Source organism: Cololabis saira, chromosome 22 (genome assembly GCF_033807715.1).
Source record: "Cololabis saira isolate AMF1-May2022 chromosome 22, fColSai1.1, whole genome shotgun sequence".
Classification (NCBI taxonomy): domain Eukaryota; kingdom Metazoa; phylum Chordata; class Actinopteri; order Beloniformes; family Belonidae; genus Cololabis; species Cololabis saira.
In genome coordinates this window covers 25,266,110-25,292,775 of record NC_084608.1, presented here as the reverse complement: position 1 = coordinate 25,292,775, position 26,666 = coordinate 25,266,110, and the positions used below count along the sequence as shown (strand labels likewise).

Here is a 26,666-nt window from a genome sequence, read left to right as displayed (position 1 = left end):
CTGCAACAGATAAAATAGTTTCAGACATGGATGCCCAAACCAGCTCAGCGTTGCAGTCTCAGCACTGGCTCAGGTCTTTTTTAATCTTTCGGTTTAAAAACAGCATGCAGCATCAATTTAACCTGGAAACCTTCAGCTTTCAGGAGTCGTTAGAGCGAAGGAGCTGCACCACCTGCTCCATCATTAATACTAAAACAGTCCTCGCTCACAGCTGCATGACTGACAGCCAAGGGAGATTCGTTAAATTCAGACTTCTGCTTTAAGAAAATCTGACAAAACATCTATCTAACGCCTGATAGAAGCTGGAAAGTTGGCAATAAGGACCTGAGGGGGCTTGAACAAAGCAGAACATAAAAAACGTTCACTTTCAAAGATATGAGTAAATTTAGTAAAGTGATACGGACCTCCTGAGCCCCAAAGAGCAGCTAAAGGCCAAAAGCACAAATGTTTACCACATTTCATCCATTATTTGTTCGAAATATCAGCTCATTTTGAATTTGGTGTCTAACAAAAGTAGGACCAAAACCTGGAAACATAAAACACATGGAGGAAAATCTTGAAACCAATCAGAAACTCTGCTGTCCGGTGGTCAGATTAATTGATGAAGACCACCAGAAAGAAACCCGGCATTGGGGAGCTGCTCAAATATCCGACTAGACCGGGACAGAAACCCAACAGCAGGTCTCCCCAACTCCCAGACATGTGGACTGCTTTCATCCGTTTATCGCTAATGGTACATTTCCTCAGTTTAAACATTTTTCAGCGTTGTACTGTGAGTAATATGACTGTTCGGGACTCCTTGTAACTTTCCACTTCCGTCTTATTTCTCAGCTGGTCAAGAAACTAGAAACATAACTATTTGAGAGCCTTTACTATTACTGGGAATCACTGAATTTACACGGATGTTTGTAAATATTTAGAAATGCAATTAGTTTTCCTTGAAAACGCTGGTGTCCCACAAGCCCAGTGCTCCGGGCTTGAGAGGTAACACGTGTCGCATCGGGTCGTGTCAGGTAAAGAGCTGGTTATGGATAAAGACAAGAAATGAATCGTACACTACGTTTGAACACTTAGTAGCAATTAAAACAACTCCATACAAATATTTGATAAAAGTTAAGAGGGTCCAAATGTCCCCACAACTACAGAAAGACCGGAATGTGTGTCAGGTAAAGAGCTGATTAAGAGATAAAGAAAAGACAAGACATTAATTGTACACTACGTTTCAACACTTCATAGTAGGGCTGTCAGTTTAGCGCGTTAATTAGATTAATTAATTACACTGCTAATTAATGTGTTATGAAAATTAACGCAATTAATTATGAGTGGCAAAATGCGCAAGCATTTTAAATTTGGCCCATTGAGGGACCCGTAGGCCACTTGGCAGTGGCAGGTCCCTTCCCACCTGCGTTGCTATTTAAACAAACAAAGCAGGTGACAGACCTGGACGCGACCAAAGATCCTCTATACAGAAGATAGCGCATTACCGTTACTGCCAATGGTATGAAATGGTAACACTTCCCGTCTCCTAAGTGGGCGTGGTCGCCCCTCTCCCCACATCGTTTTGGAACATAAAACACTAGATACAGTACAACTTTCTTCCAAAAAGAAAATAAATAATAATAATAAAAATAACAGTATTATTAAGCAAAGAAGCAAGTTTTATTTTAGTTTTAAACTTAATTTTATCCGATGGGAAAACGATGAGAGCCAAATCTCGCGAGAGTGTGTTGCTCAGACAGAGACAGGTCTCAAACAAAGTTGATTTTCTCCTAATCTGTCGGTCTGAAAATTGCCATTTTGGTGTCAGAATGTTCAGAAGGTTTGTGGCTTTTGAAAAATGGGTCCCATATTTACTTAGGTTACTATGGGGCGAAGGAATTGGTAATAATCTGTGCTCACGTTCACTTTTCCCATAGGACTCAATAGACTCAGGACCTACTTCCGGTCTCCTAAAGGGGCGTGGCAGTCACGTGACACAGATACAGGAAAACGAACCGTAGTGGGCTGTCTCGTTTATAGAACGTCTCTGACGCGACTCAGGGGAGCAAATCTTTGCCAGGGCCTTTGAACGGCAAGTTTATGTATACAAAGAAAGAAGACGGGACTATCAACAAGAACGCAGTGATTTGTACATTTTGTAAATAAGAATTTTCCTATCACCGGAGCTGCTCCAGCCTGAATTATCATTTAAACGCTAAACATGTCCGGACAAGTTCCACTGTAAACGTTACAGGTACTGGTACTTGAATTGCTGTATTGAGTCAGCTTTAGTTTTAATTTTGAATTCAGAGTCTGCTTAAGTGCCTATTTGAGACTCAGCCGTATTTTATTTCAAAATTTTATTTATTTAACTGTATTTGCATTGTATTTTTGAATAATGCACCTGGCCTAATAGGTTTGCTGATGTGCTTGAGCTTTTTCTTTTGAATTTCATTCATGAAACACACTTCACCAATAAAAATGTGGATTTCAAATCTCCTCTTCTTAGTGTATTCAATTGATTAGTCATGTACTGCAATTTTTTAATGTCCTAGAGTTCGAATTCTTTATTTGGGGACCTTTAGCATGAGATTAAAATGTGATTAATTAGATTAATTCATTATAAATCCTGTAATTAATTAGATTAATTTTTTTTAACCGCCTGATAGCATTCAAAACAACTCCACACAAATATTTGATAAACCTTTGGAGGAACCAAATGTCCCCACAACTACATAAAGACCGGGCTGTGTGTCAGGTCAAGAAAAGAAAAGACATTAATCGTACACTACGTTTGAACACTTAGTAGCATTTAAAACAACTCCACACAAATATTTGATAAAACTTAAGAGGGTCAAAATGTCCCCACAACTACAGAAAGACCAGAATGTGTGTATATCTGTGTGTAGCCTATATGAAAACATGAATGATTGATTACACGAGTGTTGAAACAGTGTTTACACACAGATATATTTCATTGGCACGTTTCAGCATGTTCGCACCTCCAGCAGCCGGCGTCTGTTGCTGCAGTTGTGTCTCACACTCTCCTCTGGCCTTCTGCATCTCCCAGAGGAACAGGCAGTGAGGAAACCTCCCATTAACCTGCTGCGAGGAGGAAATAAATGTTATGATCATCATCTCCAGCATGAACAAACCTCCTGCAAGTCACAAGTTCAGGTTCAGCCTCTTTGTGTATGGGCTCAAATTAATGCCATAAGTATTTTGTATCTGTAAATAAACTTTGTACTTGTAGAAATATTTTGTACGTGTGCAAAAAATATTTGTACTTGCAAAAAATATTTGTACTTGTAAAAATATTTTGTGCGTGTGAAAAAAATATTTGTACTTGTAGAAATATTTTGTGCGTGTGCAAAAAATATTTGTACTTGCAAAACATATTTGTACTTCTAGATACAAAGCTACAAACGTTTTACAAAGCTACAAACTTTTTTTACAAAGCTACAAACTTTTTTTACAAAAGCTACAAACTTTTTTACAAAAGTTACAAACTTTTTTTTACAACTACGAGTTTTGGCAGTGTTTTGACGTGCCAAAACTATAGCCAATCAGCGATCTTTGGCACGGGTTTCAAAGGGTTTCTGGAGAGCCAATCAGATCATTGCATCGCCTACTGACGTCGCCGCCATATTGGATGTGGCAAGACTGGGCTGCAAACTAATACAAGTAAATGGACTTATTTTCATAAAGCGCCTTTCTACAAAGAAATGTACGTTTTACGTCTCATTTATTCATTCAAACACGCACTAATATACTTGGGAAACAGTTAGGCAACAAATATAATATATTTAATTTTCTCAGACGGCAAAAATAAGAACTTTATTGATCCCACACAGGAGTAATTCATGTTATATCAGCTATAGAGAACAAGGTAGTGCCGAAAAACAATATATATCCCCCCTCACAAAAATAGAGACACATTTTTTTATCAACAAAACAAATAAAAAAAAAATCAAATAACAAAATAACACATTTGAACCATTTTTCAGACAATAAAATAACAATAACAATAAAATGTAATGTAATGTGTAAAAATGTAAAATATGCTTTGTTAATGAGAGAATATGTTTCTGTATTTGTCTTATTTTTGTGAGGGGGGATATATATTGTTTTTCGGTACTACCTTGTTCTCTATAGCTGATATAACATGAATTACTCCTATATGGGATCAATAAAGTTCTTATTTTTGCCTTATTTTTTAGTATATTAGTGCGTGTGTGAATGAACAAATGAGACGTAAAACATACATTTCTTTGTAGAAAGGCGCTTTATGAAAATAAGTCCATTTACTTGTATTAGTTTGCAGCCCAGTCTTGCCACATCCAATATGGCGGCGACGTCAGTAGGCGATGCAATGTGCTGATTGGCTCTCCAGAAACCCTTTGAAACCCGTGCCAAAGATCGCTGATTGGCTATAGTTTTGGCACGTGAAAACAGTGCCAAAACTCGTAGTTGTAAAAAAAGTTTGTAGCTTGTGAAAAAAAGTTTGTAGCTTTTGTAAAAAAAGTTTGTAGATTTGTAAAAAAAGTTTGTAGCTTTGTAAAAAGTTTGTAGCTTTGTATCTAGAAGTACAAATATGTTTTGCAAGTACAAATATTTTTTGCACACGCACAAAATATTTCTACAAGTACAAATATTTTTTTCACACGCACAAAATATTTTTACAAGTACAAATATTTTTTGCAAGTACAAATATTTTTTGCACACGTACAAAATATTTCTACAAGTACAAAGTTTATTTACAGATACAAAATACTTATGGCATTAATTTGAGCCCATACTTTGTGTCGGTGCTGCCTGTTTATGAAACGTGCTTCACTTATTAAACTCATGTTTCTCCTGCTGCTGCCGTCAGTCACCTGACAGGCTTTCAGGGGAGGTTTATGAGAAACTGGAGCCCAGCTTAGATAGTCAGGTCTTTCTTAACACAGTTTATTGTTCAGTCATGTACAACAGCAGGATTTAAAGATACATCTTTTGAAAACACAGAGCATATATTTGGGAGTATGTATTTGAGACTAAAGTAGCCAAAGCAGGATATCCTGAAGCGTAAATCAGAGGAAAACACAAGGAGGAGCAACAGCACAAAAGGTTAAACAAGAGACAACAGATGAAGAGGAGCCAGAAGGAAGACAGGACAATATATAGACAAGAGGGTTAATGAGACACAGGTGGAAACACTCAGGGAGGCCAGACTCTTTCAAAGTAAAACACCAAAACAAAAGGCACTGCAGAAAAGAACTCAAGAAAACCAAAACATCCTAAAGTTTAACCTCCGGCTCTGTCCACGCAAATCTGAACGGCTCACGGCAGACTTTGGTAGCTCCAGACAAGATAATAAAGCCGGGATATTTTAGCATTTCTCTTTTTTTAGGTAGTATAGACCGTATAAAAAGCACCGAACATCCCCTCCATGATGTCATCCATAGCATTTGTGAAGAGTGGCATTTTTTAGGGGGGGGGGGGGGCATCTTGGCAGGAGCTGATTCCTGTTAATCCAAAAAAATTGGCTAATTTGGAGGAAAGAATGAGAATAACAAAAATAACAGGGGGATTTAAAGATACATCTTTTGAAAACATAGCATATATTGGGGTGTATCAGAGAAAAACACGAGGAGGAGCAACAGCACAACAGGCTAAATGAGAAACAGATGAAGAGGAGCCAGAAGGAAGACAGGACAATATATAGACACCAGGGTTAATGAGACACAGGTGGAAACACTCAGGGAAGAGTAATGGAGAGCCAGACTCTTTCAAAATAAAACACCAAAACAAAAGGCACCGCAGAAAAGAGCTAAAGAAAACAGAAACAACTTCAAGTTTAACCTTTGTCTCTATCCACGCAAATCGGAACGGCTCACTTACGGTACATTTTTAGACTTTCAGACTGAGTTATTTTAGTGTTTCTCTTCTTTTGTGGCTTTGAAGCCCATTTTTTGAGGGGGGGGGGGCATCTTGGCGGGAGCTGATTGATCATTTGGAGGAACAAATACGTCTGGCAGCCGGTTGGGACACGCCCACCTCACTTCAGTTACCATTTGTCCATCTGTCCTGATTTCAGACTCTGCTGGACCCTGCAGCTAGCTGAAGACTAACAAGACCGGTTAGCAAACCTAGCCGGGTCCAGGTCCAGGTCCAGGTCAACCTGGCGGCTGACCTGGAAGGTCAAATATCTTTAGTGGCCTGTAATAAGTGGAATCGGCCTCCCTGCACACGTACGGTTGCAATGACAGAGATGAAACATAACGAGTGGATGAAGGAAGAAAAGAACACGTTTGAAGTTCATGAGGAAGATTTCTTGTTTTTTTTTCGCAACACAAAAATCCCACTAGCAAGAAGAACGGGTTAAAGTTTTGCTTCTCTGCATTAACCCCGCCCACTGTAAATTTCTGACCAATCAAATGCATTTTTCTGAAAATGAGGCAAAAACAAGACACAAGTTGTTCTGTTGATGGTTGATGTTTGTCCAGTTTAAGGTTTTTTGTCTTAAACAGATTTTATTCTTCCCCACCGCCAGCGGTGCTCGTGTCAGATGCAGCATGAACCCATGTTTGGGGTTTGTCGCCATCAGGCCAGATGTTGCATCTCCCCGTGGAGTTGATGGTCGCCAAGGAAACATGCACCCAAACACAGTGAATACAAAGGTGAGCGGGAGCAGTTTACACACCGAGAGAACCAGTCACACACACACACACACACACACACACACACACACACACACACACACACACACACACACACACACACACACACACACACACACACACACACACACACACACACACACACACACAGCTACAGGTTTCTCTCCACCATTTCTGACCAGCCAGCACGTTTATTGCTCTGCGTGTGTCGACATGCATCAAAAGGAGTAAATGTAAATACAAGCCGTGCACCCTGGTTGTGACTCAACACTCCTGCCGGGAGGTTATTTTTGAAAGTTCCTTTCAGAAATATAACAAATGTAAAACATTGTATTCAAGGATGGGATCAGGTGCATCTGCTCGGGACTTTCGTCGGCGGATTAATACGCGTTTGGAGCTGTTGAGAACAATTAGTGCAGAAAGCTGTTTAATGTGTGACTGAATCTAGGTAAATGTCTGTTTTGTGATTATGTAAATACTGAGTTCAGATTATTGTCGGTGCAGCAGGAACTCGTCAGAGTCGATCCTCTGCTGAAGTACCCGTCCATCCATTAACCTGGGGGGAAGCAGCCTCTCTCTCCTCCAGCTCTTCCAGGAGGACACCGATGGCATTTGTCCACTAGTACCTACTCAGTCCGGCTCGGCTCGCCTCCACTCAGTTTAGCGCTTTTCCACCAGGGGTCTAACGTGCCGAGTAGATACTTTTCTGTAACTATTCTGCTGAGGTTCTGAGGTTCTGAGTCGGGCTGTGATGTCATCACACTACAGGCCACCGATTGGTCGGGGGGTTGGAGTCAGACGTCTGAGTCAGGATGTGACATCAGAGAAAGAGAGACTCGCAGCTTCTTGTTCATTTTATTCAACAGGCAATGGCAGCGCAAAAGTCTGTTTCATGATCCAACTCTGAGGTGCAGATGTTCATAAACCTGGTGGCTGAGGAGAGAATTAAAAAGGGATCTAGACGGGCGATAAGGAACGACCAGATCTACCAGGAGCTTCATAGCTGCTCAGCTCCCAACAGACCTTTCAGCAGCGCTGAGACGATCTAAAAAAAATTAAAAAGCTTCGCTGCCTAAAGCTTCTCTCTCTCTCATTTTTCACTTGATATGGAAGACAAGCCACAGACCCAGCAGCACATCTATCATCTCCTCCAGGTTCTACATCTTTAGTGTTGTCTTCTTTGTTTAGATACACAATCAAATACGTCACAGCAGATTTGCTCCAACCTCCTACTTCTGCTCCTGGAGCTGAATTGTTATGGAAAAGAAACCAGGCCGAGTTGAGTTGAGTAGGTACCAGTGAAGTGTCACAAGAGGTTACCAGACCAGCATGTCCTGGTTGGCTGAAACAGCTGTACGAGGAGGCCTCCAGGAAGCATCGTGACCAGAAACTGGCTCCTCGTGTTCAGAGGCTTCACATATCCGTACCGGCTCCGGGTTCTTCATCAGGGTGCTGTCAAACTTTTTGATAGTCCTGTTGACGCAAAGGCTTTCATCAACAAGTTGGAGAAACGGCAGGCTGATGCAAACTCAGCAAAGTCTGATCATTAAAAGCAGTGTTGGGACGGAGCATTGTTCAATCACTTATAAAAGCAAATAAAATCCGACTTGGGTTATCTGAAATAGAGGATATATTTATAACCTCATATACAATTAAAGGGAAGATCAGTGAATTTTATAATATTTTATCACAAGGAGGTTTGTCATCTTTCCAAACTTTAGTGAAGATATGGGAGAAGGAGTTGGGGATGGTTTTTGAAGAAAATACTTGGTTAAATATATGTGAAAAAATACATTTTCCATTTACTAGTAATAAAATTAAAGAAGCTAATTTTAAATTTATTCACAAACTGTATTTAACTCCAATTAAAATGCACAAAATTTCTCTTCAAAATCTCTTCAAAATGTCCAAGATGTAAAAGAACCGATGGAACATTTGTGCATATGTTTTGGGAATGTGATCTTTTAATACGTTTCTGGAAATCAATTAATTCCTTCACACAATCAGTTTTAGAAATGAATTTTGAGTTAAGCTCCAATTTGTATTTATTGAATAATACACTGGATCTTCAGTTAGACCGGAAAAAAAGCAGGATATTAATTATGATCACATACTTCGCTAAGAAATGTATACTTTTACTTTGGAAAGATGATTCCCCTCCAACTTTCAAGTTTTTTTTGGATCAAATGTCAGTTTTTTTTACCATTGGAAAAATTAACTTTGGGAAAATACAACTGTGGTCATATCTTTCAAGAATTTTGGTCTCCATTATTTTCAAAACTGGAGAACTTTTCCAAGGGGGACCAAGGAGTATCTCTATTTTCAAACTTGTGCCTTATATGTATGTATGTTTGTATGTATGTAGATATATATAGTTTGATATCGCTGTTGCTGCCATTTTTTAATTTCTTTTTTTTTTATATTTATTTAATTTTGTTCTCCCTTAATGTATGATTTTTTTTTTTTCCCCTGGGCAATTATGGGGAGGGTAGGAATGTGGGTAAAATAGAAATTGTAAAGGCGAAAATGTGAATTATGAAAATTATTGTGAAATAAAAAAATATTAAAAAAAAAAAGAAACTGGCTCCTCTCAGAGTAGAGTTCCTTCTCAATGCCTGGACTTCTCAACCTGTCTGCACTCTGGAGGGAAAAGGGATTCAACATCTCCTTCTCTCAGTCATCGCCCAAAGTGTTTGACCAGAAAACTCCAGGATACGTCCAGTGAAGAGGGATTAAAACTGTTCCTATGAGCTGCTCTGGAACAGGACTCAACTTTTTACCTCAAAACAGAGGAAACGTCCTCTCTCACCGTCTGATTAGTACTTTTATCCTATCAAAGTTCCTCGGCTCTTTAAATCGCTAAATGTGATGCTGATGTGACTGAACTTTCCACAACAGACTTATAAATGACATTCAAGATCTTTCTGCAAACACTGAAGGACCAAAGCTCCTTAAGAAGTAATCAGGGTTTTATCTAGTCTGTCATCTCAACCTGTAATTCACCACCATTCCTGCAGGGGGCGATTCGTCTAGCCCCGATCTCGGGTTGTTTGTGGTTATTTATTTGGGGAAAAACAGGTTTGCAAATCTTTTATTTTGGTCACTAAACTATATTTTTTTGAGACAATCAATGCAGGTTCACCTGTGAGGTGTTTTGAACAGATAGCAACATTACAAATGTTTTTATTGCAGATCTGAAACATAAAAATGGATGTAAATGAGATAATCCCGGCGTTATTCATTTCCTTTTTGTTAATTTCAACCCAGCTTCGTCTGATTTGGGCTCGAGTCCAGCGAGTAAGCGATCCATCATTTCCAAACAACCAGTTCAATCTATCGCTGTCGAACAGAGTCCACATGTGTAATCTGGTGGGATTATGGGATCCATTATCTGAATTCGAGCCTTGGTAGAACTTGTTCAGAAATCAACCAACTCATTCAGACAGAAGAATAAACCAAGGACATTAAAAGTTAAATGTGGATGGTCTTGAAACGATGTGATGGATCCACGCGAGGTACAAGAGACGTGTGGAGCGTCTTGGAGAGCTGTCATGGTTCTTTGCTGGATGTTTCTTGGTAATCTGCCTCCTGATGGAACCAAATCCTCCATCCACCAAACTCCTAACTCGGATTCATTCAAATTTAAGGAGGAATGTTTTCGCAGGAACATTTAAATGCTGCACATGGTTCAGTCTGAAGCTTATGGCTGCAGTTGTAACACAATAAAAGTGGGACACGTGGACGTGTGCAGCTGCTACACCGACTTGTGCACAGAGAGATGAGGCACTCAGTCAGCGAGCAGACAGATCTGATTCAAACACACCCAGTAAGCATTGATTTGTGAGGTCAGAAAATGTCTAGACGTCTGGGTTAAGATGGGGTTAATCATTTTACAATGATGGCACAACAAAGAACGCATCATTCTTAAGATAAAACAAAAAAAAAACACTTGCTGCCAATGCTTTCATCGAAAAAGATCATTAAACAGTGGAAACAGTTAGGACAGACCAGTGAACCCCGGGGGAGTGGATCTCCCACCAAGGTCACCCCAATGTCAGACCCTGCAAAGCTGCAAAAGCTCCATCTCAAACCATCCAAGTCTGTGATGGCAAAATTAGAAAAAGACTGAACAAGTTTTACTTTTGTTAGAAAAAGAAACGTTTGCCAAGCTGAATCAGAGCAAACCACAACCGGAACCAGAACCAGAAGAAACATCTCAGTCCAACAGAGTGACGGAGGGGTGATGACCTGGGCTTTCAGCCACCTGAAGTTTCTGAGTGGACAATAACTGCTTTCAGATAATATTTGTTTATTTCCAAATAAAGTAAGACATTTGTTCATACAGTAATTCATTTGTCCATCTGTCTGTAAGCTGCGTGTCATCCTATGTAGGGCCTCCAACATCCTAGGACCGGCTGTTACCAGAATATTCTAGAGACAAGTGTGAAAATAATAAGTCATCCGGCATGAACATGATCCAACGTACACCAGCAAATCCATGTGAGAATAACTGAGAAATAGAAGAATTTAAATTTTTAATGGTCTCGTCAAAGAACAGAAGAGCTGACTCGGGGGGAATTCGGTGGCGGGACCTTAAGAGAGCTGGGACCTTAAATGGGACCAATTATGGCCTCTAATACCTCTTTTAAACAGGCCTTGAATGTCTTAAAAACAAGCTTTTGATTGTTTTTGCTAAATAAATTAGAAATTCAGCCTCTAAACCATGTCTTTATCATCCCAGTCTCTAACCTCATTATCTATGCGGGATTCTGAGTGGGCGGGGCTATGATAATGAGGCACTGTGCTGATTGGCTGCCTGAATGACGCGATACACCGCTACGAAAAAATGGCGGAAGCTCCGGCCGGTGGAGTTACCGTGTCCTAACATCATGTCATAGCTGCATGCAGTAGTCGAGTTGAGGGGGGATGAGGGGGGATGGCATCCCCCCTGAAATAAAAACGGTAAAAATCATCCCCCCTGTAAAACTGCCATCCCCCCTGCCATCCCCCCTGTCATTTTAAAAAGGGGGTTTTGTGCATATGAGTAAAATACTGTGGGAGAGAGGGCACGGACACATGCGATGACACAACGTGATTATTTTTTTTTTGATTAACGTCAGTAAGGCTGATTTATGGTTCCGCGTTACACCAACGCAGAGCCTTCGCGTAGGGTACGCGGCGACGCGGACATACGGTGTGCGTCGCCGCGTACCCTACGCCGTATGCGCTGCGTCGATTTAACGCGGAACCATGAATCGTATTTAAGCGTCACGCCAGCGCACGCAGGTGCAATTTCAGCATCATCATGGCCAAGCGACCAGGACAAAGCTCTCTGAGGGACTTTGGGTTTTCCAAAAAGACAAAAAAAAACGTTACAGGTAAGTCAAGAGTCATGAATCTCAGTCACTACTTTAATTAGCCTACAAAAAGTCAAAAGTGAAATCTCTGGACATAAAAACAAAGCTAACTTTGATGTTTGGAGCTTACGTTTTTCTCTCTTGTTAACTAACATTAGCTAGCTAACATAACATCTTCATTACAATTAACTTAACCTCAGGTTAGTCTTGACATTCACTAGGCTAATGTTAGATCTGAAAAAAAAAATCAACTGGAAGAGCAAGGTTGTGTGCTTTTAATAATTTGTAAAACATATTTAAGGTGCTCACAGTGATATATTTTTTTTATATAAGTGTTAAAAGGTTCTATATCCTGACTGTAATCAGTTAATTAGAGTGGCTGGTCAGTGACTTGTAAACATTTTAAACATTTCTGTAATTAGATAGTTGACCAAGTACCTGGCCTATTTTAACCAAAAAACATCACTTACAGCACTTGACATAAGATGTGTGCTCATTCTAACAAAACCTTAATGATTTCTCTGTTTTCTGTCATAGAGGATAACCCCGGCCAGGAAGCAGGACATGAGGAAGCAGGACATGAGGAAGCAGGACATGAGGAAGCAGGACATGAGGAAGCAGAGAGATGGGGAGAGAGCGAGCAGGAGAGCGTGGGAGCTGGAGGAGGAACAGGTTTGATAATTCTACATGTTGGGTTAAAACACTTTTATTTGGCCTAATACAGCTCATTATTTCAGTGGACATCAGGCAGATTAGATTATTATAGATGTTTTGTTTTTGTAGTGGAAAGAAGAAGCGAGGAGGAAGCACCGGCAGGGAAAGATAGTACTGAAGAAGTGCTGAAGAACAGTGCAGAAAATGTAAACATCCCAGATTCTGATGGCCAACGTTACCAGAAAGAGAATAATAAAGATGAAGATATCCCTGAATGCTGGACATCTAACATGTTCAGAGAGAAAATTAAGCAATATCCATGGCTAACATGCCAAAGCAAAAAGCTTGGCTGCCTAACGTGCCAGAAGATAAAAGTAGTCCGGCCAAATGTAGGTGGGAGCCAGATGCATATTGCCGACGAGTGGTCTAACATTAAAGTGACAGCCTATGGTGCAACCAGAGAAGCACAGCTGCAGTCTCTTCGTAAGAAGATACACAAGCATAGAATGACAGACTATCACCAAGAAGCTGAGAAAACCATGGAAAAGTCAAAAGAAAAAAGAATGGAAACGTTGACTTCTGATATGCAGAGGGATCACTTCTTAACCACTGATCGGGTATTTCGCACAGTTTACAAGATTGTGAAATCTGCAAGGCCTTTCACAGATCTACCAACTGATATTGATCTGCAAGTCTTGAATGGACTTGACATGGGAAGAACTTTACATTCAGACCATTCCTGTGCAACAATCAGCCAACACATAGCAACTGAAATGAGAGAGAGAGTAGTTGGAAAGGTCCTTCAAAGTGGAACAAAATTTTCTGTTCTAATAGATGAATCTACAACTGACAGTAAAAAATCAGTTTTGATCATTTATATTAGAGCAAGCCTAGGGATGAGTGAGGAGCCACTAACATTCTTCTTGGATCTAGTTGAGCTTTCTGCAACCAATGCGGATGGAATTTATCAAGCTCTGATGAACAACCTGTCACACCATGGCTTCTCTGATATTATTATAAAGGAGCGCTTTGTTTGCTTTGCTTCAGATGGAGCTTCTGTCATGCTTGGAAGTAAATCAGGTGTTGCAACCAAAATTGTTGAAAAGTTTCCCAACGTGATGGTGTGGCACTGCATGAACCACCGCCTTGAGTTGAGTGTTGGAGATGCTGTTGAGGAAATTACAGGGATGAATGATTTCCAGTTTTTCTTTGACAAAGTGTACAGTCTCTATCATGCATCTGCCAAAAACCGCCGTGAGCTCACTGAATGTTGTGAGGTTCTTGCATTACAGTGTCTGAACATAGGGAGAATTCTCAGCACTAGATGGGTGGCATCCAGTTATAGGACCATTAAAGCTGTGTGGCAACAGTACCCTGCACTCCATAAGCACTTTTCTGATGCCTCAGTTGATCCCAAAAGAAGCTCAACAGAGAGATGCATGTTCAGTGGTTTAGCAAATCGCCTTTCTAGTGCAACCTTTGTCCACAATCTTGGAGTCATGTATGATGCTTTAGAAGAGCTGTCTGAATTATCTCTCTCCCTTCAAGAAAGAAACATGACGCTCCCCAAGGCCGAAGCAAGTCTCAGTCGGCAGGTCCGCGTGTTAAAGTCAATGGCAGAGCAACCTGGACCAAGGGCAGAAGAGGCTCGGACAGCAGTGGATTTGAAGCTATTCATAGGAGTGCCACTGACAAATAATTCAAGGTACAGCAGAGAAATAAACCACCAACGTTTTTTTCATGCCCTGGCTGCTAGTATTGAGACGAGAATGGGCTGCCTGCCTGGCAAACACAGAAGCAAGGAAGAATACCAGAACTTTCTAAACAACATCAAAGTGCTGCAGCCGTCTAGCTGGCCAGATGTGTGTGGGGTTCGTTATGCCGAAAAAGAAATACAGGAACTCTGCTCCTTTTTCAAGCTTGATAATGGCAGACAAATTCAAAGAGGGATGAGGGAATATATTGACATAATCAGACTCAAAACTGTTGATGAACTAAAACCACCAGCACCAGAAGAGCTGAAACCTCTCCTTCAAGCAGTGAACACACTGGTCATCTCCACAGCTGAGTGTGAGCGTGGTTTTAGTCAGATGAACATTTTAACCACAGGTAGGAGCACCCTAGAGGTAAAAAGCATGTCAGCCTTGCTTTTCATCAAGTGTGTTTGCCCTCCACTGAAAAAGTTCAAACCAGATGTCTATGTCAAGTCTTGGCTTCAGAGCCATTGCTTAGCTAACAATCCGAAAGCAAGAACCCGAAAAATTGACAACAAAAAACATGATTACGAAAGTCTTTGGAAACTTCTATGAGTGGGGTAGGCAGCCATAGCCAAGTTCAGCAAAGTGACCACACAAGAGTTATCACTGCAAAAACTCAAAATCTTACCAGGAATATTTGTTTTATTTCTAGTTAAAATGTCTCATTTTTAGTCAAAAAATCTCATTACACTTAAAACAAGAGTCATCACCAGAAAAATAACTTATTTGACAATTTTCACCTGTTTCAAGTAAATTTTCACTTGCTATAAGTAGAAAAATCTGCCAGTGGAACAAGATTTATCTTCTTATTACAAGCAAAAAAATCTTGTTCCACTGGCAGATTTTCTCTACGTATTTTAAGTGAAAATCTACTTGAAACAGGTGAAAATTGTTGTTTCTTCCAGTGATTAGCCTTGTTTTAAGTGTAATGAGATATTTTTGACTTAAAAATGAGACATTTTAATAGAAACAAGACAAATATTCTTGTTAAGATTTTGAGTTTTTGCAGTGATCCATTTTACTTATCCTGTGAAGGACAGAGTTATATTGATAAGTTCAGAAAACGTTTTTTTTTATTTTTGTGTTTTGATGTATTTGATGTAAGCCCAGTGGATATTTACAGGACTGTCTCATAAAATTAGAATATTGTGATTTTCTGTAATGCAATTGCAAAAACAGAAATGTCACACATTCTGGATTAATTACAAATCAACTGAAATATTGCAAGCCTTTTATTTTTTTTATATTGCTGATCATGGCTTACAGCTTAAGAAAACTCAAATATCCTATCTAAAAAAATTAGAATATTCTGGGAATCTTAATCTTAAACTGTAAGCCATAATCGGCAACATTAAAATAATAAAAGGCTTGCAATATTTCAGTTGATTTGTAATGAATCCAGAATGTATGACATTTTTGTTTTTTTAATTGCATTACAGAAAATAAAGAACTTTATCACAATATTCTAATTTTCTGAGACAGTCCTGTACAGCGTACAGAAGGCTGCATTTAACTACTGCCATGTTATTCCTGCATTGTTTCTGCAGGTGTTTTGGTCGTGCTATTTTGTATTATTTGTAATATTTTCAGATTTTGTAAACTGTTTCATTTGTTTTCAACAATTTTCACTTGAATTAAAATGGACTTGACTTGACATGAGAGGATTCATATGTTCATTTACAGTGTTTTGTGGGGTTTTGTTTTGAATTGTAATAGATGAATTCCCAATAGATTTAAAAGTACCATGAGGAAAAGTTACACTTGATTGATCCTAGTGGGGAAAATGCATCCTCTGCATTTGAACCTAAGTATTAAGAGCAGTGGAGTATGGCAACCCGGGGACCAACTCCAAATCTGAGGTGCCTTGTTCAAGAGCAATGACAGAAGTATCTGAAACCTAACATCCATAACAGCATATTGTTTTAGGAATATAATCATTTTCTTTGTGCTTTAATAATAATCAAAAGGGTACACAGTTGGTCTCCCACCCTCTGCGCTGTCATCAGCACAAATTATGTGTCCCCATATGAAAAAATCCACCATCCCCCCTGATTTTTTTTTACAACTCGAGTACTGGCTGCATGCGATGCGAGCGAGTGTCAGCGACAAAATCCATTCCATTGCTTTATTTTCTATTGGACTGTCCTAACTGGCCGCAGCGCTGCGCAGCATTTTGAGCTGAACATTTGTCCGACGCCCTGCTTCTATTTTCTTCCTGTTGCTCGTGTTGAAGGCCGTGATGGGTGAGGAACGGCTGATCCAGTTAGTTGAAATGAGAAGTTATCTCTATGATTCCTCCTCATTTCACTACAAAAACCTCAATAAAGTGGCAGCTGGCTGGAGGGAGATGGACAGAGAGCGTCTGATGTCACGCAGTGCGACGCAGTAGTCGAACGCTCGCATGAAGTTAGGACACGGTGTTTAGTTGTGGGCGTGGTTTGCATTTTCGTTACGTAACGACGGGAGCAGAATCTGAACGGCTCATAGAAGCCACATCACACTGGATGGCTCATCTGGGCAGCTGTACAGACACTGCAGAATTTGGATGCTTTCCTCCTTCTCTGAGTTGGCAGGCTCAGGGGAGACCACTTTATATATGTTAAAGCCAGAAAAAATGTGTTGTTCATAATAGGTCCCCTTTTATAGAGCTGGGACCTCAAGAGAGCTCAAGACTTGCAAAGCTCAACAGACTGAAAGGATGAAGAAGTCAGAATTCTTCCCCGATCATGTGACTCACTGATAATAATTATATAATAATAATAATAATAATAATAATAATAATAATAATAATAATAATAATAATAATAAGTCGTTGCTCCTGAAGACATGAGGGTGACATCGTGAGGATGATCTGTGTCATATCTTGGGCCATGAGATCATGCATTTGAAGGTGTATTATTTTTGAACTCACACTCAAACTCTGCACATAACACCCCCCCCCCCCCCCCCCAAAAAAAAAGAAAAAAAATCCAGGACTAAACCTCGTCTTGAAAAAGTAATATGTTTAAGAGCCCAGATGGATCGATCCCAGGTTGTCCCTGCATCTCTGATGGGGAGACATGATGGTCTGGAGCCTTTACTGCGTCTGAAATGAACGGAAGTGAGAAGGAAACTCCAATCCTCCAACAAGCAGTGACGAGATCAGGGGCCTCATGTACTAAGAGTGCGTGGATTTCAACGTGAATCCGTGCGTGGAATTAACAAGACCGCAAAAATTCATATGTACAAAGCTGTGCGTTCGCCCAAATCCACGCAGGTTTCTCTGTACATCCCAATCAGCGTGGATTTGAGCGCACATGCGGGAGCACAACACTCCGCCTTGTCTCCTCCCTCAAATATATGTTTGAATATGATATGAAGATAATTATCCATTAAAAACCGCTCATCCTAACAAGAAAATGCTCTGAGCTGGAATAAATAATTCATTTTGGGGCATTTAGGGGTGTCGGACTCCAGTCCTCAAGGGCCGGTGTCCCTGCAGGTTTTAGATGTTTCTCTGCTTCATTGCACCATGATACAAGTGACTGTGTGATCAACAGAACTATCCAGACTTTGATGACAAGTTGGTGATGATGATTAATTAGAATCAGGTGTGTTAAAGCAGGGAAACATCTAAAACATGCAGGACACCGGCCCTTCTGGGATTCAGTTTGACACCTAAATTATGGTGTTCTTTGCTTTGCGTTGCGTTCGGTGAAGAGTTGTGGTTTTATTATGATCGTACGGGTTTGTTAATGTTTATGGGCAGCGTTAGTGCATCATTACACTCTGCTTTTCTTGTTTGTATTTTAAGAACCGACACCAGAATTTTTGGTGGATGAAAAACGGCTCCTCGTTGTTTATTGTCATGCATATTATATACTAACGGATTAAGACCAATGTACACTTTTAAATAGTCTTACACATTATGGATGTCCGCGATCACCCCTCTCATAAGTATAACAATGTGAACAAAATACATTTATATTTAAAACATGAAGCATTACGATCTGATTCCTCTGCTGCAGAAATAAAGACAATTTGTGCCGACGGGATTATCGAGGTGCAAACGTGAGAAATAAAGAGCAAAATTGCTGTAACTCGGAGTGTTTCATCCGCAGGAGGAGAGACAGGTGTCGTGCCAAAAAGTGATTGAAGGCCAAATACAGTTAATGAAAGGTTGTTTCTGCCTAAATATGACTTGATCTCATTCTTGAGCTTCATAATCTGAAATCTGACTGTTTAGCGCTCTCGCTCAACGGGCTGCTGTGCGCGCTCCCGCGGCCACAAATCAGAAGAAATCAGATTCTGGCAGGCAATCACTTTTTGGCACAACGCGGTTTTTGCTTCAAAATTAATTTTAATGTATTTCTGTCCAGACACAGTTATGGGATGTTTAGGATCTGGCTTTTATCAGTAGTCCTCCCATACGGTCGTCATGACGACAGACAGATGTCCGACCTGCAGCTCCAGCTGAAGCATCATGTTGGTCTGAACCGGAGCAGCTGGTCCAGTTCAGGGCAGAGATCCAGAAGATCCTCTTGGTACCTGAACCAGCTGATGGTCCAGTCTTAGTCCTGGACCAGCAGATCAGTGTGGTGCCTGAGGACTCGCTCCTGATCCTGCCATCAGCAGGTTCCTCTAACGGAGCCAAAGCTCCATCGGGATTTGCTGGTTCCATCGTTGAGCTCCTTTAGTTGTTTGTTCAGATCATGTGGTTGATTGTGAGATTGTTGCAGCTCCACTCTTGTGTAATTTATCTGGTGATGTGGGGACTGTCATGTCCTTCACGTGGTCGTGAACTTATTGTTGACGTCATGTTTCCTCATATTCTGCACTTCACTGCATCACCAGTGAGTGTCGCCAACGGACAAAACCTCAGAAAAGTGCGTGAACCAGCCTTAATGTGTGAGTGCCGGACCGCAGCTTTCTACGTTCACGTCATTCTTTGTACATCCGACCGTGAGCGTTGAAAGTGGCGTACGCACGTTTTTTGTGCGCCGCACTCTTAGTACATGAGGCCCCAGATATTTAAGATCCTCTCTCCATCTTTTTGCACCTTGATTCTGAAAACAAACACTTCTGAATTCAAATAATCAGCAAATCCGTATTCCAGAATTTAAACTCACAGAAACACACGGTAAATCTTCAGGGGTCATAAAGCATTAAAAGTGCGACCATAAACACGTTGCTGTTTCAGGGGGTTGAGTGCGTTTTTGGACGTGTGACATCAGCGCAGCGGCATCCACTGAGGATAACTGAGTAAATCTCCACTCTGCTGCTGTTTCCAGACCCAAGAAGAACAAATCTGCCAACAGCTCAAATCTCTGTTATCAGTTTCTGCAGCTGAGCCAAAGACGAGGGTCGAGAAATGAGCCAACAGCAGACAGACCGTCGTCGAGAGAAAAGGAAGAAAAGGTTGCAGGGAAGTTTGTTTTAATTTGAGCTCTGAACCTGCAAGGGAAAACTAATGCTCCCACCCTGATAATTACATAAAAATATAAGAAACAATACTGCAAAAATGAGTTTGAAGACTTAACAAGTTCTTCAGGATGTTTGAAGAAAACAATTAGAGGTGTTACTCAGATGAAGACAGGGGGCATTTTTGCAAAAGACTATAAAGGGAAAACAACGTCCTTAAATAAAATGGGTGTCAAATTAATTGTAAAAAAAATAATTGTAAAATCAATCCAGAGAAGAAAAAGAATGATATTTAAAGCTGAAGTGTGAATTTAATGAGAGGACTGACCGCGTGGATGAAGGCGAAGCCGAGCAGCAGCAGAGCGAGGCGCTGCGTAAAGGACATGCTGGCATCTCATCCAGCGGAGGTGCAGCCTCCACACCCGCTCCAGACCAGCTTTACACCAGCTTTAGACCAGCTTTAGACCATCCGACAGTCGGCAGCAGCAGCAGGAAACACGCACGGACAAGGGCTGTCCAAGTGCGCGCGGAGACTAAGTTTCAACGCTTTCAGATAATCAGATAACTTCTGGTTCCACGGTTTTACGCACGATGTCATCACATCAGCGCATCTCTCTGGAGGGGAAAAACACGCCAAACATGCCAAACTTTCCTCAGCGACGCAGAGAAAGTAGAATATTCCTCGGGAAGTTGCTTAAACGGGCTGATCCGAGCAGACCCAGCTGGAGCGGGTTCGGGGGTCCGGGTCAGGAGCTGCGCAATGGCACTAAAACCAGCCCGGGTTCACGCACGGGTCGCATTCTGGTGCAAGCGCGTTCCCTGTCAGGAGCGATGCGCGCCCCCGCGACCAAGACCTGCGAGCATCACCAAGGATCACGCACGCACGCACGCACGCACCCAAACACACGCAGAAAACAGAAAGCGAGAAATGTAGAAACAGCGACCTCTTGTGGACAATTCTGTCATTGCGTCATTCAGAGAACTTTTCCAGTTTTTCTCCTCCCTTCAGGCTTCATTTGATAGAGCCCGAATTTAAAGTGAATTACAGACCTTACTGAAGGAATCACTGTAGAAGAGTGGCAGGATATATGTTACCGGTGCCAACTACAAACAATAAACACAAGGTTCAAACTCCTACAATATAAATGTGTGATGAGAACATATATGACACCAGAGTTACTACACCGCATTTACCCTAATACAGTGGTTCTCAAATGGGGGTACGCGTACCCCTGGGGGTACGTGAAGACACTCCAGGGGGTACGTGAGATTTTAAAATATACATATAGGCTATTTAAAAAGTAGCATCCATGCAAAAATCCTTTAAAAATAAATATTTCATAAATAATTGAGGAAAATATGTCGAAATTCATAAAATGAATTTTATCTTCAGGAGTAGGCTATTCAACTTATTATCCTAAAACCGCAGAGTATCCACACACCAGGATGGTTCCACCTAACCTGTCAAATGCCACCTGGCTTCACCTGTCAATCACTTGGACCAGCGATGGAGTCGTGGTTGAAGCAGCAATATTTTTATGTTTAATAAATCAGTTACTGATGGCACAGTGCTCTGTTTTAGGTCTTTTTTTTACAACCGAAAGTGCTTTGCGCTGGTTAGGGGGTACTTGGCTGAAAAAATATTTCACAGGGGGTACATCACTGAAAAAAGGTTGAGGACCACTGCCCTAATACACCAGATATTGTGTCAAGTGTGGTATACAGAAAGGTAGCTTGTTTCACTGCCTCTGGGAATGTACCCTCATTGAAGAATTTTGGAAAGAGATTATATTACATTAGATAACAATTATATAATTCAAAAAGCAACTTCCTCTTTGTCCCAAGCTTTGTATTTTTGGTTGTTTCCCTGCAAGCTGTACTTTGAACGATAGCAGGAAGAAGATGGTGGTATTTTGTCGTCTAGAAGCTAAACATAAAATTGCACTGTCATGGAAATCTGTTCACAGACCAAGTAGGCAGAGTTGGGTTGAGTGATTACTGTAATGCTTTGCTTTAGAGAAAATTACACATGTTGTTAAAGGGAAATATAACACATTTGAGAAGATTTGGGGCTCTTTTATGCAATTTCTGGAGGAGGATTTTATTGCAGCTTTGTAATCTAATGTTGTGCTCTATATATTTTTTTATTCTTATTTTTATATATACAACTTCTTGTTTATTTCTAATAAGGTCACTGATCACATTTTGGATGGTGGGAGCGTTCTATAAGTACACAATAGAATAGAAGACTTTATTGATCTCCCAGAGGAGAAATTCATTCGTGCAGCCACCAAAACACACACACGCTTTATACAAAAAATCTAAAATAGAAATAACCAATAAACAGTTAAATAATAAAAAGAACAATATAAAAAGTAGAAAAAGAGTATGTACAAGAGAGAAAAAAAAGTAAACACCAAAAAGAAAAAAAAAATGTGTTTCCATCTGTGTATGTACATGTTGGTCATTCATTAGCGTTATCCTTTTCTTTTCCCTAAACGCCATGATGAAAATCAGTCATTTACCACAAAAGTAAAATATACCACTTAAATCCATACATTTGGAATATCTTCAAGTGCCTATTTGTACATATTAATGTGCCTGTTTCTGTTTTGTTCTGTTTTGTGCCTTTGTACTGTAAATAAAAAAGTTAATAACCCATATCTTTTATCAATATGATTGTATTTATCTATTTAATGGATGCCCTCTGTGACGTCATCCAGAGGTTTTCTGGAAGGTGGTAATTGTATCTTTTATTTTTTCTTTTCTCAGCTTTGTTGGTTAATGCAAAGCCTGGCAGCTCAGCACACACGCAGGTTACCGTCATGCTCAGGTCAGGCCCGTTAACGGCAGAACCAGCCCCGCAGGCCCGTCCCTGGGACAGCAGCGGCAGATTCTGCTCTTCTCCGTCCTGATTCGCGGCTCGGATGTCAGGTTCACCTAAAGTGCAGCTGGAGGGATAACAGCGCTGCAGCTGTCGCTCAAAAAACAAAAAAATAATACATAAAGCGACTTCTAGGAATAGCCTACATTTGCTGGAACTTTAAACGAGCAGATGTGGTTCTTGACCTTTGGCCCCATGCAGTTGTCATGGAGATGAAAGCTTTTCTTTCATGCACAGCTGTAAGGTGTGTCGGTGTGTTGTTGGAGCCGGTCCACGGTTCTGCTCAGCAGAAGGTCCGTGAAGGATCCTCCGGGGGCCTGAGCGGGGCATAAATTTAACATCACTGCATTTTAAAACTTTTTAAGTGAATCGATAAAAATGAGCGGTTCCAGAGCCGAGCCCGACCCTGAGCGGAGCAGAACCTGCAGCCGTCAGCTGAGCGGCTCCAAACACGCCGACTGAAGCTTTTACTGCAGATTAAACAGAGAGGACGGAACATCCCAAACAGATTTGTTTTTATATTCTTAAATCTTTGAAGCAGAACTGTTTAATTGTGTTTGTGCATTTGTGGCTTTTTTTGTGTGCACCTCTGCTGACTTGTGCGCATGTGTGAACTTCACTGTTGGCTACGGAGGATGATGAAGGTACCAGGAAACCTCCTTTCTGGCCCACTTTGAAGAAGTCGCTTTAGTAAAAATTGTAATAAAATATACACTTTTTTGCTTTCATCATTATTAATCGCTGCAGAAGCTGACCCGTGGGAGCAAACAAACCTGCTTTCATCCCGGTTTCCAGAACTCAACACCACATTTCCTGCAAACCTTAACGACGGAGATGAAAGATTTATCGACATCAAACAGCATTGATTCTTTTCATCCCCTCTTTTGGCCGAAACATGCAGAAATGCTGGCAGAAGATTCACGGCCGCAGCTGCAGACTGAAGGAAGGTCCCGCACTTTTATCTCCAACGTTAACCTTCCTGCAAGGATTGTCTTACTCCTTTTTATCATCAAATATTTCTGAGGGTTGAACAATATGGGCAGGAAAAAAGTGAACCTTCTTCTGCAGCATCACAAGTCACCATGGCAACAAGTGTTTTGGGTTTCTCATCATCTCGGCGGCAGTTTACGGTTTCCTCAAATCAGAACCAGGCTTTGTTTTGTTGCAGATGTTTTCCAGCTGTTCCTGTTTTGAGCTCTCAGGATGACCGAATCACTTCTCTTCCTCTCGTTTCTCAGTCCGAGCATCCTCGGCTCCTCACCCGGCATCTTAGTTTATCCCAGCTTGGTTGATAAGACGAGGTGAGGACCAGAGGACAGGTCAAGCGCCAAGACATCAATTGATCACCTGTCCAATGATCACACTTCACCATAGAGCTGTTCAGATGTCCAGTCAGCAGATTTATCCAACCCTCACCCCACCTGCCCTGGCTTAAGAAAACACCCCTCAAAATAAAGATTTAAATTCAAACTGGTGCCACTATGGCATTTCTTCCAAAGGAAATGTAAATGGCAAAAATGAACACAGGTAGTCAGTTAAGGATGTTGGATTTCTCTGTCAGGATGAAAAGCATCGATCCAGAGGACAGAGGACATTAAAACCTGACATACGTCCGCAAGAAAGATGTCAACTCAATGACGTGGCCAGTAAACAGTCGGATCAGGATCGGATTTAAAAGGTGATGGAAAAACCAAGCAGTCCTGGTCCTCATGGACACCAGTCCACCTGTAGACAGGTGTTCTGTTCCTCATGGACAAACGTCTCCAGGTGTCTCAGGTCTGAAGGTTTCTTCTCCAGACTGCAGGTTCCAGATGTTTCCACAGATTTCCAACAGGAAGTAGACCAGGGGCCGGATTCACAAAACATTCTTAAGAAAAAAAATCTTCTTAAGTGTCATTTTTTTCTTAAGTTCAGTCTTAAGAAGAAAAAAGAGAAGAAGTCATATTCTCCAAAAAAGTTCTTAAGTATTTTCTCAACTTTCTTCATAAGAAAAAACTTAAGAATAAATGGTATTCTTGAAATAAAAGTCTTCTGTGAAAAGGTAAGACTCTGATATCACCTTTTTCACACATTTTAGACAAGTTTAGACTAGTAGGTCATAGTTTGAGGATATACTTTGTAAATAATTACACAAAGAGCCTGTTAACTGTTTGTTAGCATGTTAGTTAGCGTGGTAGTTAATTATTATAAAACATTTTTTTGCACATTAATCTCATCCACCATAACCTTGAAAAGTTCCTGCGTCTCTTTTTCTCCTTCTCCATGTTTAGTGAGTGACTGACGGTTAAGACGCAAACTACCTGTATAAATGTTGTTTGTTGGCGCGTGCAATGCAATGACATATTTTAAGAAGTTCTTAAGTAGGAAAAATAAGAAATTCGTAAGAAATGACAGTTCTTAAGACGGTTCTTAAGAAAATATTGAGGAATTGCACTTAAGAACTTTCTTATGAACTTCTTAATTTTAGATCTTAAGATATTTCTTAAGATTTTTCTTAAGAACATATTGGTGAATCCGGCCCCAGGACTCAAAGAGGGACACTACAGAACAGTCCAGAGTTCGGTTCTGAGTGGTTCCTGGCTGGTTCTAGTTGTGTGTTCTGGGTCGTTGTCCTGTTGGAGGCCCATTATCTGCGACTGAGACCAAGCTGTCTGACTCTGGACGACACATTTGTCTCCAGAACGTGTTGATGGTCTTGAAGTTTCGTTGAACCTGCACAGACTGAAGACCCCCGGTACCAGAGGCAGCAGAGCAGCTCCAGAACAGAACAGCTTCCTCCACGTCTCACAGCAGCAACAGTCGTCTGTAGAGTCCTCCTCCATGGTCCACTGTGGTTCCAGCAGTGATGGACAGCGTGTTCTGACTCTGCTGGACTTTGACCTTGAAGTTGACCTTGATTCTCTTTGGAAATTGTTTTGGTTTCCATTTGTATCATCCGTCTCTTCAGTTTGTCCTCAGCTGTCCTCGTGTCCACGTCCAGGGAGGTTTTCTTCAGTCCTGTGGAGCCTGAACCTCTGGATGAAATATTGACGACTTTTAACCCTTTAAATAATGTGATTGACTGAAGACACCTGGTACACCTTTTCCACCAAACCAGTTCCAGTGCAGGTTCTGGTTCACAACTCGTTCAACTTGTGAACCAGCTGAGAACTGGTTTGTCTTTCCACAGCTCGGGTGGTAAGGAGAGCTACGTCATTACGTCACTGCGTTTGCGCAAAAATGGAAGCAACAAGGTATTTGCTCTAAAACGCCCAGTCTTGCTACTGCCGTTGGTCTTAACAACTCACCCCCTCTGCTTACGTAAGCGGTTCTTTCCTCTAGCCCAGCAAAGAGTTGGTGCTACCTTGGAACCGGAACCAGTTCTTTGTCAGTGGAAACATAAAGCCCGGTTCCAAACTCAGCACTGGCCCAAAACTATGGAGCTAGAACAGTCTCATAATTCGCAAATGCACACACCGTTTCACAAATGCACAGGACAAGTTTCACAAATGCACAGAACAATTCACACGTGCGTAGGACAAGATACACAATTGTATTTTTGATGCACACATAAATATAACCTGATTTACAAACGTTTTTTTTGTCTGTGAGCTGTGCTGGATTTGCGTGTGACTGACGTGACTCGATCCACAAATGTTTTTTTTAACACGGAAGGATCTGCAACCAATCAGATATCTTCCTTTGTTTCAGCCAATCATATGAGCGCACCCCACGTGGGGGACGCACGTGGGGTGCCTCCCCCACGTGAAACTTGTGAAACTTGTGAAACTTGTCATTTTTGAAACAGTGTATGCATTTGCGGATCGGTGTGTGCATTTGTGAATTTTGTCCTGTGCATTTGTGAAACGGTGTGTGTGCATTTGCGAATTATGAGACTGTTCTAGCTACATACAGAGCCATTTGGTGGAGAAAGGGGTACCAGACGTTAATTACAGGACACGCTTCAGTTCAACAGGTGTTTCCATATTTTCTT

General features: G+C 41.0%; 1 protein-coding gene across 2 annotated transcripts in view; it reads right to left on the bottom strand.

Moving 5' to 3' along the window:
* Positions 1–20,626, bottom strand: part of LOC133423070 (vasoactive intestinal polypeptide receptor 2-like) — a 56,942-nt gene extending 36,316 nt beyond the window's left edge. For both annotated transcript variants that reach the window (XM_061713173.1, XM_061713174.1), the window contains exons 1-2: positions 20,138–20,626; positions 2,982–3,084 (exon numbers count right to left, since the gene is read on the bottom strand). In XM_061713173.1, the coding sequence (XP_061569157.1) occupies positions 2,982–3,084; positions 20,138–20,194 (160 nt within the window). In that variant the 5' untranslated portion in view covers positions 20,195–20,626. The remainder of the gene's footprint in view (positions 1–2,981; positions 3,085–20,137) is intronic.
* Positions 20,627–26,666: the final 6,040 nt, after the last annotated feature.